At 35.8% G+C, this 16300-nt stretch overlaps 1 protein-coding gene across 41 annotated transcripts in view; it reads right to left on the bottom strand.

Moving 5' to 3' along the window:
* Positions 1 to 16300, bottom strand: part of RIMS2 (regulating synaptic membrane exocytosis 2) — a 489382-nt gene that overhangs the window by 203062 nt on the left and 270020 nt on the right. For 31 of the 41 annotated variants that reach the window (XM_075023763.1, XM_075023771.1, XM_075023767.1 and 28 more), the window contains 2 exons: positions 15572 to 15684; positions 1384 to 1514 (listed from right to left, as the gene is read on the bottom strand). In XM_075023763.1, the coding sequence (XP_074879864.1) occupies positions 1384 to 1514; positions 15572 to 15684 (244 nt within the window). Of the gene's footprint in view, positions 1 to 1383; positions 1515 to 9837; positions 9886 to 15571; positions 15685 to 16300 lie in introns of all 41 variants that reach the window. The other 10 variants (XM_075023751.1, XM_075023753.1, XM_075023756.1 and 7 more) reach the window with 1 other exon arrangement.

The following is a 16300-nucleotide window of genomic DNA, read 5'->3' as shown; positions in this document are numbered from 1 at the left end:
AGAAAAAGTTCTGAATACCTCACATAAATAGAAAATACCAGTATAGCATAATAAACTTTTATGTTATGTAACTTTTTGTATCTGCATTCTTGAAAGTATTTAATTAAATATTTTCCTTCTATGTATTTTTAGCTATTACAGCTTACATCGTGAAGCATTCTGAACACAGACATTTTTGGTAGCTTTTTCCTGAAAAAGCAGATAAGATAATTTAAGCAGAACTGATTCTCAGTTTAGCGCAGCTTCAGCATCTCCAAACACACTAAAGCAATTTGAATAAACTAAGAATCTAGTCCAGCAGTTCAAATATTGGTGAGTCAAAGAAAATCCATCCAAAAATTTTTGTCATCAATGATACAGCAGATTATGCAGTCACAGAAAATTTTCTTGTCAACATATGATATATACAATGAAAGAGGAAAAGTACTGTCTTCCAGAACTGAATAGCTTTAATTCCTGCTGAAGTCAATTGGTACTGGAGGTAGCTAGCATCTTCCCAGTTTAGCTATTAGGAAAGGCAAAGGATGTAAAAATATAAACTATGAAGTTACATCCTATTCTACAGATTCAGCAATCCACTGGTCAATCTATATATACCGAGTCAGGTTAAATCTTTGCATTATTTGGTTGATACACTACAAAATAAAGCTAAACATGTTCCCCTACTGACACAATCTGAGGAAACACCAATAAAAAAAATCAACTGGGGAACACATTGTCCCCTTTGCTGTTCCTCCCACTGCCTAAGTTGAAATGGCAGAAAATCATGGACTAAAAAATTAAGGAGCTATTCAGGCATATGGGTCCCTACCACAGTTAAGTTTTCCCTAAATGCATATATAAGGCCAGTCCAGATTAATACCAGTCCTGTGCTGTAGGGGAAGTTTTCAAGGTACATCTGGGAAATCTCAACTAAGTCCCCTTCAGCCTTAACTCACTTATACTGTGATATGAAATCTATGGGTTTCGAATGCCAAACCTGTTCCTGCTTTGTTGTGTAAAGTCGGGGCAAACCAAAATGCTGGACTGATCAGTCCAGAAATTCATGAACCTAACTTTGTAGCATTTTCTTTGCACTAGACAGAAATAACTGTCATAGGAAATAAGGGCATTATAAAACACTAACAACATTCTTTGCAAATAACAGATCGCCATGCAATGACATAAGTTTACCTTTTTTTTTCTATTCAGTATTTAATAAAATATCCGGTGGAAGTGAGTTTGTGTTTAGACTTCAAAGACACATTGCCGTTTCGTAGCATGTTCAAAAAAGAAACACCAAACTAAGATTTTTCCGTATGACCAGTAAACTCAGCTGTGTGTACCATCTGAGTATCAGATTAATTCTTACTCATATGTTCCTTGTCTTTGTGTTCACCCTACCTTCTGTCTGGAAGAAAGTAAATTTTAACATAAGGATTCCTTGGCCTCCCATCTTCCCTTGAAGGAAGATCCTTTGCTCCCAAGATTGTCACTATTAACTGATGACCAACCTTGTCATACCACAGTTTTATCTGTAATGAGAAAATATTAATTAGTGAACTCATTTCTACAACAAAGTAGCATATTAATCCTTAAAATTAATTTTGCTCATAAGCTATTATTTATACTGTTTACTTAAACAGAAAATATCATGTTATACTTTGTATTTATAACAAAGCATAAAAATAGCTTCAGTATGTACCAGGAGTTACTCTTTTTTAAAAAGCCTGTACAATAAGTACATTATTTCATACTAATTGTTTTTCACATGGTGCTTTGGTTAGGATTATTCTCTCTTGGCAGTGATATTGTATTACTTGCATTACTGATGTATGGTATTCATATATATACATTTCTAAGGAGTCTATGCACAATGAGCAAATGAATTTTTCATGTCCTGTTGTGCTGGAAAGACTATGGGAAAAGACCATAAATATTTCAAACCTCTAAATGTTTTTCAAGATGCAGGGACTCATGCTGAAATCATATAAGCCCTCCAGAAACTGTAAGAGAGAAAGGCTCAGTAGTCCAGCCCTCTTCACAGTCCAACTCAGCAACAACAAGGCAAAAACTACTATTACTCATCTGTAGAAATTATTATAAATCAGTCTTAGACTTGGTCTGCTATCCTTTTTTACTACAGTCATTAGAAGCTGCTATTTAGCTATTTCAGTTTGAGTACTATAGCTGCAAATACATTATTCAAGGAGAGGATATACCTACTTTAGAGCAGTCACTGTGGAAGGGGGAAATGGTGCAGTTAGGACAAAACAAAGCTTTCCAAATAGCCAGGGAGTTATTACATGGTGGTACCATTGCAGTATCATTAACTATAGCTGACAGAGGAGGCTCTCTTCATGGGGAGTTTGCCTGAGACAGAGGACAAACTAGGACATTTAAAGGAAACACTGACCCTGCCTGAACTTAAGGAATTCAAAGAGGATAATGCCCAACTCCACACCTGACCAAGCAGTGCACCTTTAGACATGAATATACCCTAGCTAAGGTAAACATAACCATTGGAAGATGCACTTTCTGTGGAGCCGTTCTCACATAATTTCAGAGGCAGGGTCTCCATTTGCTGTCGTAGCTCCTCATCTTCAGCATTTCAGTCAGTTAAAGAAAGGCCTTGATGCAATTCTCAAGACTTTTGACCCACCAACAAGAGGCTGATTCAGCTTTCTGCCATTCCTAATACTTCAGTAAATGAGATTACACTAAGACACTCCAAGTCAATCAATGGTGGCAGTGTACTTCTTCCTTCTCCATTACTTTAGATCTTTCAACTCCTGTAGCCACCAACCAGCAGTGTTTGAATGGATGTTAAAAAGGGGAGAATACCTGTCCTTTATTATCATGTTGTTGGCCCTACTACTGACTTTATAGGTTTCTGGTACCAACAGTTAAAGGCCTCTGTGGCCACTAACACAGAAAACTGTGTGAAAGAAATTATCCTTAATCAGTCAGATTTAAGAGAGTTCTAGATGCTCTTCCTACATTACTGCAAAGCAAGGGGCTTTGTCAGTATTTTTTCTAAACTGAGAATTATCTGGACTGCTAGGTATCTTCATCCAGCTACAGATCACAAGTAGAAAGCTTCGCACCAACTGTATGAATCCAAAGCAAAGCTTTAATGACCTCTGAAGTGCAAATCAACTTAAATGTTCTCTGACAGTAAATGTATCCACCCACAGGCTTCCTTGGGAGTCCTTGGGCAAAGGACAGACTTGGCTAGTCCCACACCCCAAGGGTAGTAGCACTGAAGACAGTGTTCTTCATCTGCTTTTTTGGGAGAAATTACCCTTGCTTAAGCAGAATGCAATATATTTGTGATCCAGACACTATCACAAACTGTGACGGAGTGAAAGTGGGATAATCTAGACATGGGTGCCAAAAATATAACCAGAATTATGTGTTCATATTTAGGCTGAATACTTCGTCACTATATTTGTTTCAGACTGAATTTTTGCAGGAAAACTTCAGTCAAAATATTTGGAGAATGAGTCTAAGCAGAAAGTTAAATCATCTGACATAATTTCTTTGAGATGCTCTGACATCTGTGTTTTGGAACAAGAACTCGAAATTTGTATTGACTTATACCTTCTACTTTTATATTGATGGTCTGAAAAAAATTGGAAAAACTTGTACACAATGGGCGTATTTTCCCCACAATTCTGCTTGTTACAGGAAAGGTCAGGAGGCAGAATTATGACCAGACAGTTCTCTCTTTCCTGTGTACACACTGCTAGCGCTCCAATATATAGCACAGGCACTTGTAACCCAAGAATTCATTTGACTTGGATGCAAAGAGAAGAAAGGAAGAAACTTGGAGTGAGAGAATGGACAAAGAGCCCCATGGAGAGGAGGATGGGATTGCGTTCTCATGGGGTTAGAAGAAGGAAGGAGGGACAAATCAGAAACTGCTTTAGAATTACTGGGAAAGTAAAGGATACAGAATGCTTCTTGGTGAAACAGGAAGAATGAAGCCACTAATGTCAGGCACCATAGAAGAACAGAGGGGCAAAAAGAGACTGAATGAGAGAAACAGATTGAAGTGACAAAAGAACCAGCCATTCTGTAACTGGCACAAAATATGTTGCACAGAGAGACTGGGATGAAAGAAAATCTGACAAGAAGTCAAGACAGGAAATTGGAAAGGAAAATGAGAAACAAGGAGTTAGACTAGCATACTGAACATGGAAAATTAGTTTGGGAATAGGACTGATCTAATTCTGACTCTCCTGTGCATAAATATTATGACAATATTTGGATAGTATGGTATTTTCCTACAAGAACCTGTTCTTCTCTATTCACAGGGAGAGAAAGGGCAGCCATTTAAGACAGCCAGGTGCAGTCCAAGAGGAGAGGATTCCAGCCCTTCCTCCTTCCCAGAGCTCTTGTGTATCAAGGGGTGGATCCCTTAAAACATTTCTAAGGGTATTTACAAATTGAATGTTCTTCATTGTCTGGAAGCCTGGTATGAGACCCTCGCACCTGATTTGTAGTGCTAAGTAAAGCATTGGAACTGAAGTCTGTGGTGCGTATTATGCCTGGGTAGAACCTGGTTGTCTCAGACTCTGATCACAGTTTCTCAATTCTTAATTAGTAAATGCAAGACAATCCTACCACACCTCATAGAACAGTATATATATTTTTATGTTGTGAAATAAACATGGGATGGCACATGTATAACAGGAAAGTTGATGAGGAAATGATTTTTTCTTTTATAGCTTTGTTGAGTTGTATGCAGAAAAGATTCCTAACACCAAAAAGTGAAAAACATTGAATTATTCAATCCATAGGGTGAAAGTCCCACAAGAAGACACGGGTGTGATTCTCAGCACTGAAAGACTTAAGCAGCTGACTAACAGAGCAGAGTCTACAAACCCTCCATTCAGCAGTTTTTTACACATGCAGGAATGGCCCTTTTAAAAGCTTAGAACATTTAAGAAACTGTGATGGAAAGGGAAGGCTAAAATTACAACACATAAAATACACCACAGGAAAACCATCCTGGCTGATGCTAATGTGGAGGCTAACATCTGTAAAAAACTTCTTGAATAGGACTTTGTCTACCTAGATAATTTAGGATGTAGGTACCTAAAATTCACTTAGAAAGTCATCCAACCTGAATGCTTTCTAAACATCTTTCAACTTAGTATTGAAGTCCTGGTAACTTACTTGCCACACACATGCTCATATACTTTCCTTGCCTAGGCTCCTTCCCTAGGCAGATGTGCATCTAATTCTTGACTAAATTTACATTGCAACCTACATTCAGGCAAACAGTCATCTACATTCAATGCGTCCTGGAATTGTGAGATGGTCTGTTTTCCATAGAGTTATTCTGCTGCACTCCTTGAGACAGGCTTCCAGGTAAGAATACCTGCCATGCAGAGCGCAAGAAACAAGAACTCTTATGCAGTCAGGTGATGAAGGTAGTCATCAGGGGGAAACAGAGATGAGGGTCTGGTCCCAGCTTGGTAGGATTCTTTCTTGTTTTTAACCAATAGTAGTCTAATACAATATCAATACACATTCTGGGTAGCAGGTCTGGAATCTGCTACACCAAAATCAGGCTTTCTTTGCTATCACCACACACTTATATTCCCAGCCACACAGTATCTCAGCTTCAGATGAGACTTCATACTCCAGAGAAGAAAGGGATGTACAATAGTTTGATGATAAAGGCACTTTTCTGAGAGACAGGTTCAATCTCTTCAGTCTAAACAGGGCTTAACCCACAGATGTCCCGTTTCTGGAATGAGCCTCCTACACATAGAACAGTATTTAAAAGCTGACTGCTGGTGTTGCATTCTGAGAAATGAGAATGCAGGTATCTAGTGTCCTGTTTGATCCTCTGTAGCCTCAGAAGAAGATGCCTCCCTCTGGAGAATTAAGTCACCCTCTGAAGTAGCCTATATTTCAAATAGAGTTAATGAGGATAGGTGTCCTTTATTTGGGCTGGATCACTCACTGCAGATATTGAGGTATTTAGTTCTTTCCTTCAACTGTACAAGTCTAAGCTCCTTCCCAAGGTACCTCAGACTTACTTGAAGCTAGCACAAGTTAAGTTATATAAATTAAGGACATAAATTCAGTTTACTAGATTTCATCCTTTTTCTTTTATATCTCATCTTAACTAGAAATTTTATTCAGAGTGCTGACTGAGGTCAGAGTTCTTGAAAAGAAGTAATCACGTAATTAGGACCTATAGTCTAATACATATGCATAAGGGAAATCAGTTAAGAAAATCTAGATAATATCATTATTGCCACTTCCTATATTCCTATTTCATGAATGTTTGACTCTTTGCTTAACTATGCAATTCTAACATGGTTTTGTGCACAGCATATACAGGCATACTATATCTTAAGTGATAACTTTAGATTTAAAAACAGGGAATATTTGAGGTTTTTAATTCTATGCTACACTTTATTTCTTTCTTTGTTATATAAGGGTTGCTTCACGAATCTCATGGAAAAGAGATAAAACTTGTGCCACTGGGAGAGACTGCCTGCCCTGCAGCTTAATTTCTACCACCACAGCCTACTCAAATATCACTGGGTTTGAGAGACAGCTGGTCAGGCATTTTTGTTCTTCTGTTGTTCATTATAATTCTTCACGTAACCTACAGAGCTGTTTTTTAGTATAATATTTTGAAACTGAGATACTACTTTTCTTTCTTGCATTATGCTGAAACAAGAGGTACACCAGCAGTATCTTTTGTTGCAAAAAAAAACAAACAAACAAAATTTCTCAGTTTATTTAAAAAAATGCCTACAGCAAACTTTTTATTTGGACTTAAGCTTATGTAGATGCAGACACTGCCCTGAGGTGGTGACGTCTTCAGTATAGTGAGGTGAGCTTTGCATGTTGTTAAACATACCTCTAACAAATCCTGACTACTGAGGGTTGCTAAACCAAACTACTATTGCTGTCTGCTTCAGTTGCTGTCTGATATGCTGGAAAAAATACAAGAAAAGGCTGTCAAATTGAATAGCCTCTAGGATATGAGGGCCAGAAAATTATGGAGGTATTTAGGCTGCCCTAATCTAGATTTCTTTTAAAAATTTTTTTCTTAGTGGCTTTATCTTGATTTCAATAATGCCAAATAGGCGCATGCATATATCTTTATACATGATCAAATATAATGATGTTCTGTATTAAAGAAAAAAGGATGTCTGAAATTTTTGAAATTAGAAAAAAAACCAGTGGTTTCATGGCAACTCTGGCTCAAAAGGAGGCTCCACCAAGTAAACAAGAGATACTGCATGGAAAACACAAATTTAAGAACAGATCATTTCCTACAAAGATATCGCAAAGCACTACTCTGTAAGTTAGAAATTTGCTGGTACGCTAAACTGGATCTAAAAGTTAAGGAAATAAATATGCATTTTTCCAAGTACTGTAGTAGAATTAGTAAAAGTTCAGGAGAAGGGTGCATGTTAGGGAAAAAAGGAAATTGAGTGGGTTTCTTCCCAATAAAATAGTAATGATGATGGGTTTTAAATCATCCAGTGGTACAAGAGCTAGAAAATGAATGGAATGACACAGAGAGAAGTGTGGAACAGGAACTTGTGCCAGAATCTGGGACATTTATCACCAGGATCAGTTTCAGACTAACAAGCAAAGAAGATGCAAGCAAGAATAAAGATGTGCATTTCCTGTTGAGAGCAATGTAACAAATAGGTATAAACAGAATGTTTGGAGATCCTAATTCTTGTAGGGAATTTACAGACACAGCTATACCACAGCCCACAATGTAACGTATACTTCCTGACAACCATCAACAACAGCTCAGAGCTCTGAGTTAGCTAATTTCTCATGCCAAAAAGTAACCAGAGTTCTGCACTGCTGCTGGACCGCTTCTAACAGACTTGTTTAAAGATCACTGGAGAATTTATGTTCTTCTCTGCAGCCTGCATTGTAAATAGATCTTAAATTAATCCATGTTAAACTATCTACCATCCCTACTAAAAGAGGGCAGATCGGTGACTTTTTGTTTCAGTCTAGTTGTAAAGATGTTGCCAAGGTCGTAAGTTTGAGCTCTTCAGGAACTGGTCACAAACACTATGTTTAGCTTTGACTGTTATTTAGCTCTGCAAAAAACTGTTAGAGAGGTCCACAATGACTCCACAGACATTATGCAGAAACAAAATTGCAGCTAAAGATGATTCTTACCTACAATATCAAAAATAGTCCAGTCAGAGGTGAGAGAGTAAGCCTTATACACTTTCACCTCTTGTTGGATATTCTCTATTAAGTATCACACTTGTTTTATTTTCTTAAATGACTACCATAATTGTTTGGTCAAAGTAATTTTTTTTGTTTGTTTGTTACAGGATATTAGCCTAAGTAGAACTGACAATTTTTACATCTATTTCTTTATGTTATATAATGTGATTAAAATACGGAACTACTACATGTTACTTCTACATTACAACATTCCATGAAACATGCAGGTTTCAGGCAGACGTTTCTTTTTTAAATTGAATAATCAATTGTCATATCATTTCTTAATTTATTTTGCACATCTCTAAAAAGAAAATAAATATTAAAAGACTACTTCTGTCATATACAGTATTTACCTTTATGAACTACTTAACAACTTGTGATTGAATTTGTACCCCTCTGATTTCACTACCATGAGCAGAAGCCAGCTTTCTTAATCATGCTAAAGGATGTTTTAAGTTTTTAATACAGAGACAGTTTATGTCAGTAGCACATAATGATATGTTAACCTAAAACAATTCTATCAAGACATTACTTTTTTAATCTCAATTTTTTTCTTAGATTTTTTTATTTTGAATTTACATTTAAGCAGTTGTAAGGACTATTTTCAGGAAATAATATATTATGAAAAAAATTATACTTTATCAAATATGAGTCATAACCAAACCATTTCCTACACTCTTATTTAGAATTCCTTTATAAATATATATATATGATCTTTTTTCCATTTCAATATGAAATTTAGTCATCTTATTCTGATCATTTAGATCATCCTTTACATCTTTCTTTGAGCACTTGATCAAACGAGAGAAACATTTATACAGCTCCCACACAAAAGATTAACAACTCCATAAAGATATTTTGTAAGAAAAGCAGATAATATTCTATTTACAAAAAAACTGAAAAACATGCAGCAAAGAAAGATAAGCATTGTAACGTATTAGTAAAACCTAGTTTTGCATTAATCTACAGTACCTTAGGAGTTTCCTAATGAAAAAAGGCAAACAACTTGTACCTAAACAGAATACCAAAGCTAAATAAATTCAGTAACACAATGGAAGAATTCATTTTTTATTTAAATAGAGTTTTGATTATTTTGATGTACTTTTAAAATGCAAGAACCAAGTTTCATACAAAAGAAATCTGTTTCTTTAAACAAGGTACAAATTTTTTGCCTGTCTTCCACTCAAGGCGCTACTATTACTTGGAAAATGCAAAAAAGGATGTGTTAAGTAATGATAATGAATGATTTAAAGAGACATTCATCTTTATATAATGACCTCAAGCACAAGATTATTTATTTGCTTAAACAGTACACACATTTTGTATGTGGGATGCATAGCCATCATCACTATTGAAACCTGTATGAGTTTAATATTGGGTAAACAGCAAACTAAAACTAGTTGTCTCTTTAAATTTTAATTTAGTATTTTAACCCTCATGCAGAATTTTACAAGCTGCTTACAAGATGACATGGAACTTGTTAATATGGTTTAAAGCAACACACTAAAAACATGGGAAAACGAACTATAATGTAACGTTTTCCTACTATGCATTTTCCATAACAAACAAAAGAAAAAACCACAACTTTAGTTTCTGTCAGGCAGACGAAGTCTTTACCTGAACCCTAGGAACAAAAGGCGTTGTTCTTCTACTAAGGCTTTGGCTCTGGTAAGCAAAATTAAAGAAAAAGCAATAAAACAAAACCAAAAAGGACAACACGCTGGAAACTAAAAGACCAAAAGTAAAAACAAAGACACACAACTATTACTTTAAACACAGCTTTACACCAACGACATATTTATCTAACACAAAGTATTTTAATGCAATGCATAAATTAAATCTGCAAATCTGTTACCAAATCATACCAAAACCCTCCGATGGAAATTCTGGCCTTAGGGAAGTCAGCAGGAATTTTGCCACTGATTCCCCAGGAGCAAGGATTTCACTTTGCAGGTCTACAGATAACATTTGTAATAGATTTAGAAATAACATTAACAAAAGGAGCAGGTCAGCAAAGTGTGATTTAAAAGTGGGGTAGGAAACATAAGTTCAGCTTGATCATCCCTTTCAGGAAGATTGTAGATGCATATTCAGAGAGAGAAACAAGTACAGTTCACGCACTGACAGCTTTGGTTGCTTTCTAGAGTACAGCAAGTAAAGTAAGAGGCATTTCTACAAAAAGCCCTCCTAAATACTTTAAAAAATTATTAAGAGAAAGTTAGTGCTATCTGGTATTAGCATTACATGGGGGAAGGTACAATTGATGTATTTCAATTCTCCAGCAATCATGACAGAAATGACATATGGTATATACAGAAAACCCTTGCATGAAATGGGATCTGGAGCATTTAGCAAACTTAGTAGTTGCATTGCACACATAGATGCATTTATAACTCTTATTTTTGTGATATAACACTTCTGACCACATACAGCCTTGTGGATTCCAGTGGCTACATCAACACTACATCAGTACAGGCAACACTCCTAAGTTCCTGGACTAGCTACAAACTCCAACCAACCACTGTCCATCTTCAGCTTAGGGCAACAGCTAATGGAGTGGCACAGAATGGGTACTGAGTATGGGGAATGGACAGGAACAGGAGCATATGTTGATACCTCAGAGGGCCAGGGAGTGGGAGAACAGGAGCATGGGAGTAGGTCACAACAACCACAGCAATCTGATGGATTTGAATCTCCTTCACCTCCCTGCTCAGTTTTCCTGAGATTATTGATCTATTTTGAAGTGATGGAAATAAGCTACTACTCAATATTCACTTCCGTAAGAAATGTACCCGAAGTATGGAGATAGGCAGTGTGATGATGCTTCTGCCACCCTCCTTGCTTACTTGGCATGCACAGATCCTGGAGAAATCTGTTCCATAAAATGTGTGAAGTAATCTGTTCTCACACCAAAGCAAGAGGATATATAAGAAAATTTCACAGTCTGGATGACGTGTTTTCTCTGATGTGCTCCTGTGCTCTGCAAGGTGCAGCAGCTGCACACTGCCCCCCGCTCTGCACAGGCAGTACTGCATAGCCCAATGTATGGGTGACCTACTCACATAAAATAAAAGCAGATTTTCACATTGCTTCTGCTCTGTATTACAAGACAAATACAGATATTCCAGAATATCACAATCCTAAGAGGGATAGAATATCTCCAACCATGCACCAGGGACCCTCACCTGCCATATTCTGCCTTGGGAAATGGAGGGTAGTAAGCACCTTGTGTGCACTACCTAGAACTTTCCAGGTTTTGACGTTACAGAAAGAGCAATTTACTTGTGTAGAGGTAGAAAGGGGAGAAAAGAAAGGGGAAAAGAAAAAGGGGAAAGGGGGAAGGGGAGCGTGTCTCATACTTGACCTCATCCCCCCAACATGCTGACATATTATGTCCTTCAAAATGTACAATATCCGCTTTCTAATATGCTACAGATATTACAACTAAAATTAATATACCTGTATTTTTATTGCTTTATAAACTGAATATGTATGGAAAATCTACTGAAGTGGTTCTGTGGTTCAGCTGTACAAGGAACTAGATTAATTTTTAAAATTACATCCCTTTTCTCTTAGAATTTCCACCAGTACAAAAATGAAATATTGTAATTTTATACTGGTATCCATTTACACAGTCTTCTAGTCATGTTATCAGTCTCTAAACCTAACTATTGCAAAAGCATTCCAAGTTATAGTTTTCATGCAGTATTAAAAAGGTAGCCAGAATGCAGTAAGGAAGCGAAGAGCACCAATACACAAAGAATACTGACTTTTTCAAAATGATGTTAAAGGAAAAACAAATCAGTGAAAAATCACAGAAAGAGGAACCAGACGAAGCAAATAATAAAACAATAATTGCAATAAGAGTCAGATACTCCCCTGAAAGAACAATGTGGATCAAAAATGCCATAAAATAAATTGCACAGAATACAAATAAATTATTTATATATATTAGTAAATTATAACTGCACAATAGTTTACTGTAGCTGCACATAATTTGTTAAATTAAATATGTATTTGGTCAGAATAATCATTAATAGAAAGATTTCCTAACTATGTGAGATGGTTTGCTTCATGGGAAATCCTATTAGCCAGCTCTGGATTGTCACTGTAACCTCAACAGAAGAAAACTGGTACACAGACTAATGCCAATACAGAGGAAAACACAGAAGACTGAACAGACAAAGACATCCCTGAATAATATAGAGGCATCACTGCAGCTAAACTGGTTAAAACCATACTGAACATAAATAAATACATTCCAAAACACTATTAATATAAAAACCCTTGAAGTATATGTAGCACTGTCTGAATAAGGATGCATATATCCAATATTTATTCAAATACTTCAGACCTCCACCTGAACTGTAGGTATTTCCACTTCTGCCCACAACTCTTGTATTTCACAGCCTATTAACCACAGCTGCCCTAACAACAGCCCATCAGGACTACATAGTATTGTCCAAAAGTACAGAAAATACTTCCAAAATCTTGCCTATCATGTGTTTCCTCAGATTCATCACACCTGTCTGAACTCAGCCACCATTGCCCAGAAAGTCAACTGACCCACCACTTCCACAAAGAACAGCATCCTGTCCCCACCTACTGCCAGGGCTCTGCAGTTATTCTCCTGCCTCGGCTCTCACCATAAAGAACACATTCCCAAATACATTCGGAATTTAGTATTTCATTCCATTTAGGTCTTATTTGGCTATTTGGAACTAATGAGTGTTCCATGAACTGTTCTGTCAGAAAGGAGCTGATTAAAATCATGGAAAACCAAAATACTGAAGCTCATCCATTTTGTAGTGTTCAAACTAAAATAGTTATTGGAACTTCAGGAGACTTTTAAAATTCAATTTTTCCCTATTACTTCACCTCTGCTAAAGGCCCAAAATTAGAAAATCTCATAGTCTGTTCTAATTTTAAAAACATCTCCAACTTTACAAAGAGCTGTTTTTTTCACTAACTCTTCCAAAGTTTCAAAACTTTTTAAGATTATAAAATGAGAAACTAGAATTTTTAAAAGTGAAGGAAAAACTACTCATTGCACTACCTTCAAGGCACATAAACCCCCAAATTTGAAAAGTAAAAAAATTTGTGATTTTTCAAAACTAACTTAAAATATCAGCTCAGAAAGAAACTACAGATACACACTGTTTTGAAAAAACTGTTCCTCTAGCACACTTCAATTCTCTTAAAGTCAACTTTTTCTAAAAATACACTTTAGTCTACACATTTCAATGTGCCCAGTTAGGTGCCACATTGCTATGTATCTACACCATCTTCAGACATTATGACAGCCAGCCTTTGTCGCAAAGCAAAATGTTTAGTACTGGCGTCCCAAAGCCTTGAGCCCACAGCAGCAGGAGCTGGGTTGTGCCATTAACATGATTAACATGAAATACAGCTATTTCCAACTTTTCTTTAGCTGATGAGTTAAGATAAGTGTCCAAATTGTCAAACTGTCTACTAAAGTTAGGTGTCTATATTGAGACAGTGGGGCTTTAATTTAGAAAGTTACAGAGCATTTCTGACTTCAGTGTCAGTCAACCGGAGCTATGTGTTCTCAGATATCAGCTGCTCTCTGAGGGAAACAAGGATATTGTGTAGTAGGGGGTATTGTATATAATTGCAAACAGTACATAAGGGAGTACAAAGAGGACAAATGTAGGAAAGATCTTTAAATGTGTCCTAACATTATTTGGTTTCCTTAGATGGAAAGAAATGCTATAAATTTTTTAATAAAGGCATTTATATCTTGAAGCAAGAAAAAAAAAAAGGAATGATGCCTTCTTGAGTTAAACACTGAATTTATATGCCATTCTGAGATATAAAACCTTGTGAATTCTGTTATTGTTAATAAATTAGTATATACCTCCAAATCTCCTGATACTATTCTTATGCACCTCAAACTGCAGTATCCCGTCAAACCACAAAATCAACAGACTAACTGACTTTACTAATAAATCCTAATCTTAAACTCCTGAAGATTTTGGTTTTGAAACTGAGAAAGTATGAAAGTCAGTTCTGTGTGGTTCCTATTTGGACCATCATTCCACAGTGTCTGTGCATTGGATGTCTGAGCAGCTAACTCTGGATCTTGAATTTCATGCTGGTAGCTAGGAACCAAAACTTTTTGACAGCCTAATCTTTCATGAGATTTGGACAAAACAGATTTCCTTCCCCCCTGTTTCCACTATCAACAGTTTTTGCTGTCTTGTAAAACTAAATTGGTTTTTAGAAACCTTGGTCTGTGTATTTGACAGTTCATGTTCATGTTCCCTTGTCATTGTATTTTGTGCAAAGCGTTCTGCACTCTACAGTCAAGATTTCTAGTTTCCATTTATCCAAAGGATTGAGTCTTTCAAAGCAGTTAAGTACAACAGTTACAGAAAATTAAAAATTATATATTGTAGATGGCTGATCTGATGAGCAAAACAAATAATGGCTCATGCATTGCAAAATGGACCGAACACGGCTGCTGAATAGACAGAAAAGTATTTCTTCCCCTCCTCTATCAATACCATAAACCATTTCTGTGAGACTTATAAACAGTCTGCTTAGATTTTATGCAGATTTTTATAGCGCACTCATTATCTTAACATAAACAACTTGGAAGAAATATGAATGTGACATTTTCAAACTTGTTTAACACCAGTTTTGCACTGCTTCCATTCCATTTTCTTTCCTTTTCAATGTGTACCAGGCCACAACCGAGCACTTTTGAAAAATCACACTTTGGAGTTGTAAATGACACAGAAGGGTGTACAAAACCCAAGTTCTTCAGTTTAGTACAAAAAATTACCCTTTTAAAGAAAACATTCATGCAATGAACTTTGTTCTCAATGAGAATGAAGAACAAAAGTGAATAACACTGGTACAAATACATTAGTAAACAATCAAAAGGATATCTGGGGAAAGGTATATATGAAAGCTAGTGTATAAGAAATAAGCAATATTAATGTCCAAGCACACAGGTAATAAAATCTACCAACTGTATGTGTAAGTGTTACAGCTGAAAAAGCGTATATACTCAACAGCACAAACATAACTGGAGGCCAAGATTAGACCTTTCTGAAAATTTGACTCTACCAGTCTAGGTTACTAGATAAATATACATATATATATATATATATGTCTCTAATTCATCATATATAAAATTTCCAAAAGCTAATAAAATGGCATGTCCTTATGAAATTATGGCCCTGCCTACACTGAGATACATAGCATTAATCAAAAAATTTAGCTCGTTTAACAAGAAATTTGTTAGAAGTAGCTTGCCCTCTGCAGTGAGAGTTGTATATGCTGCAAAAAGCACAACATTAATATCAATGAAATGTTTACATACTGAAAGTTGTCCAGACAAGAACTGTGGAACATCCCTTAACATGCCAGGACTCATAGGAGAAGTCACTGAAATAGAAGGTCGGTCCATTTTTTGAGATTCAAATGAACTAGAACCTGTAATTATAAATAAAAATATTTTATAAATAGTAGCACTTACGCATTATTTACAATGTTCTTTAAATAAAAATTGTAGAAGTATAAGCAAACATACAATAAAGTTCTGATAAATATTGCTTTTTTATCTATGTAAAATTACCAAATAATGATACTCAATCTTTTGGTGCTCAGATGCAATCAAAAGCTTTTACTTATAGGATGAAAAATATTTTATTCAGATATTTCTGACTACGATTATATCAGTAAGTTGAAGGCCCAAAATTCCTAAATAGGAAAGCAAATACTTTATTGTTGTCAAAGAAATTCAGTCTTCTGACTTATTATCTTGTACAGACTAATTTTTAATTAGATTTTTACAAAAACATCAAGATGTATGTAATGGGTTTTGTGCATTTTCTTTCAAATCTACAAGGTCTGCAAACTGTCAGAGGACAAATTTTGACATATAAAACATAGAGTAAAAGTAAAGTATTTTTATAAATACAAAAGACAATCCACATCTCACAAAACATAAAATGGATTTTATTTTAAGACTTGGCTGATCAGTGAAAAGTTATTGGAGGAGTTTTTCATATTATTATAATCAAGTTTATGCCACTGCATTTATTCATGG

The sequence above is a fragment of the Buteo buteo genome, chromosome 3 (genome assembly GCF_964188355.1).
Source record: "Buteo buteo chromosome 3, bButBut1.hap1.1, whole genome shotgun sequence".
NCBI classification, from domain to species: domain Eukaryota; kingdom Metazoa; phylum Chordata; class Aves; order Accipitriformes; family Accipitridae; genus Buteo; species Buteo buteo.
Note: the sequence above shows the minus strand (reverse complement) of the source record. Positions and strands in the feature narration are given on the sequence as shown.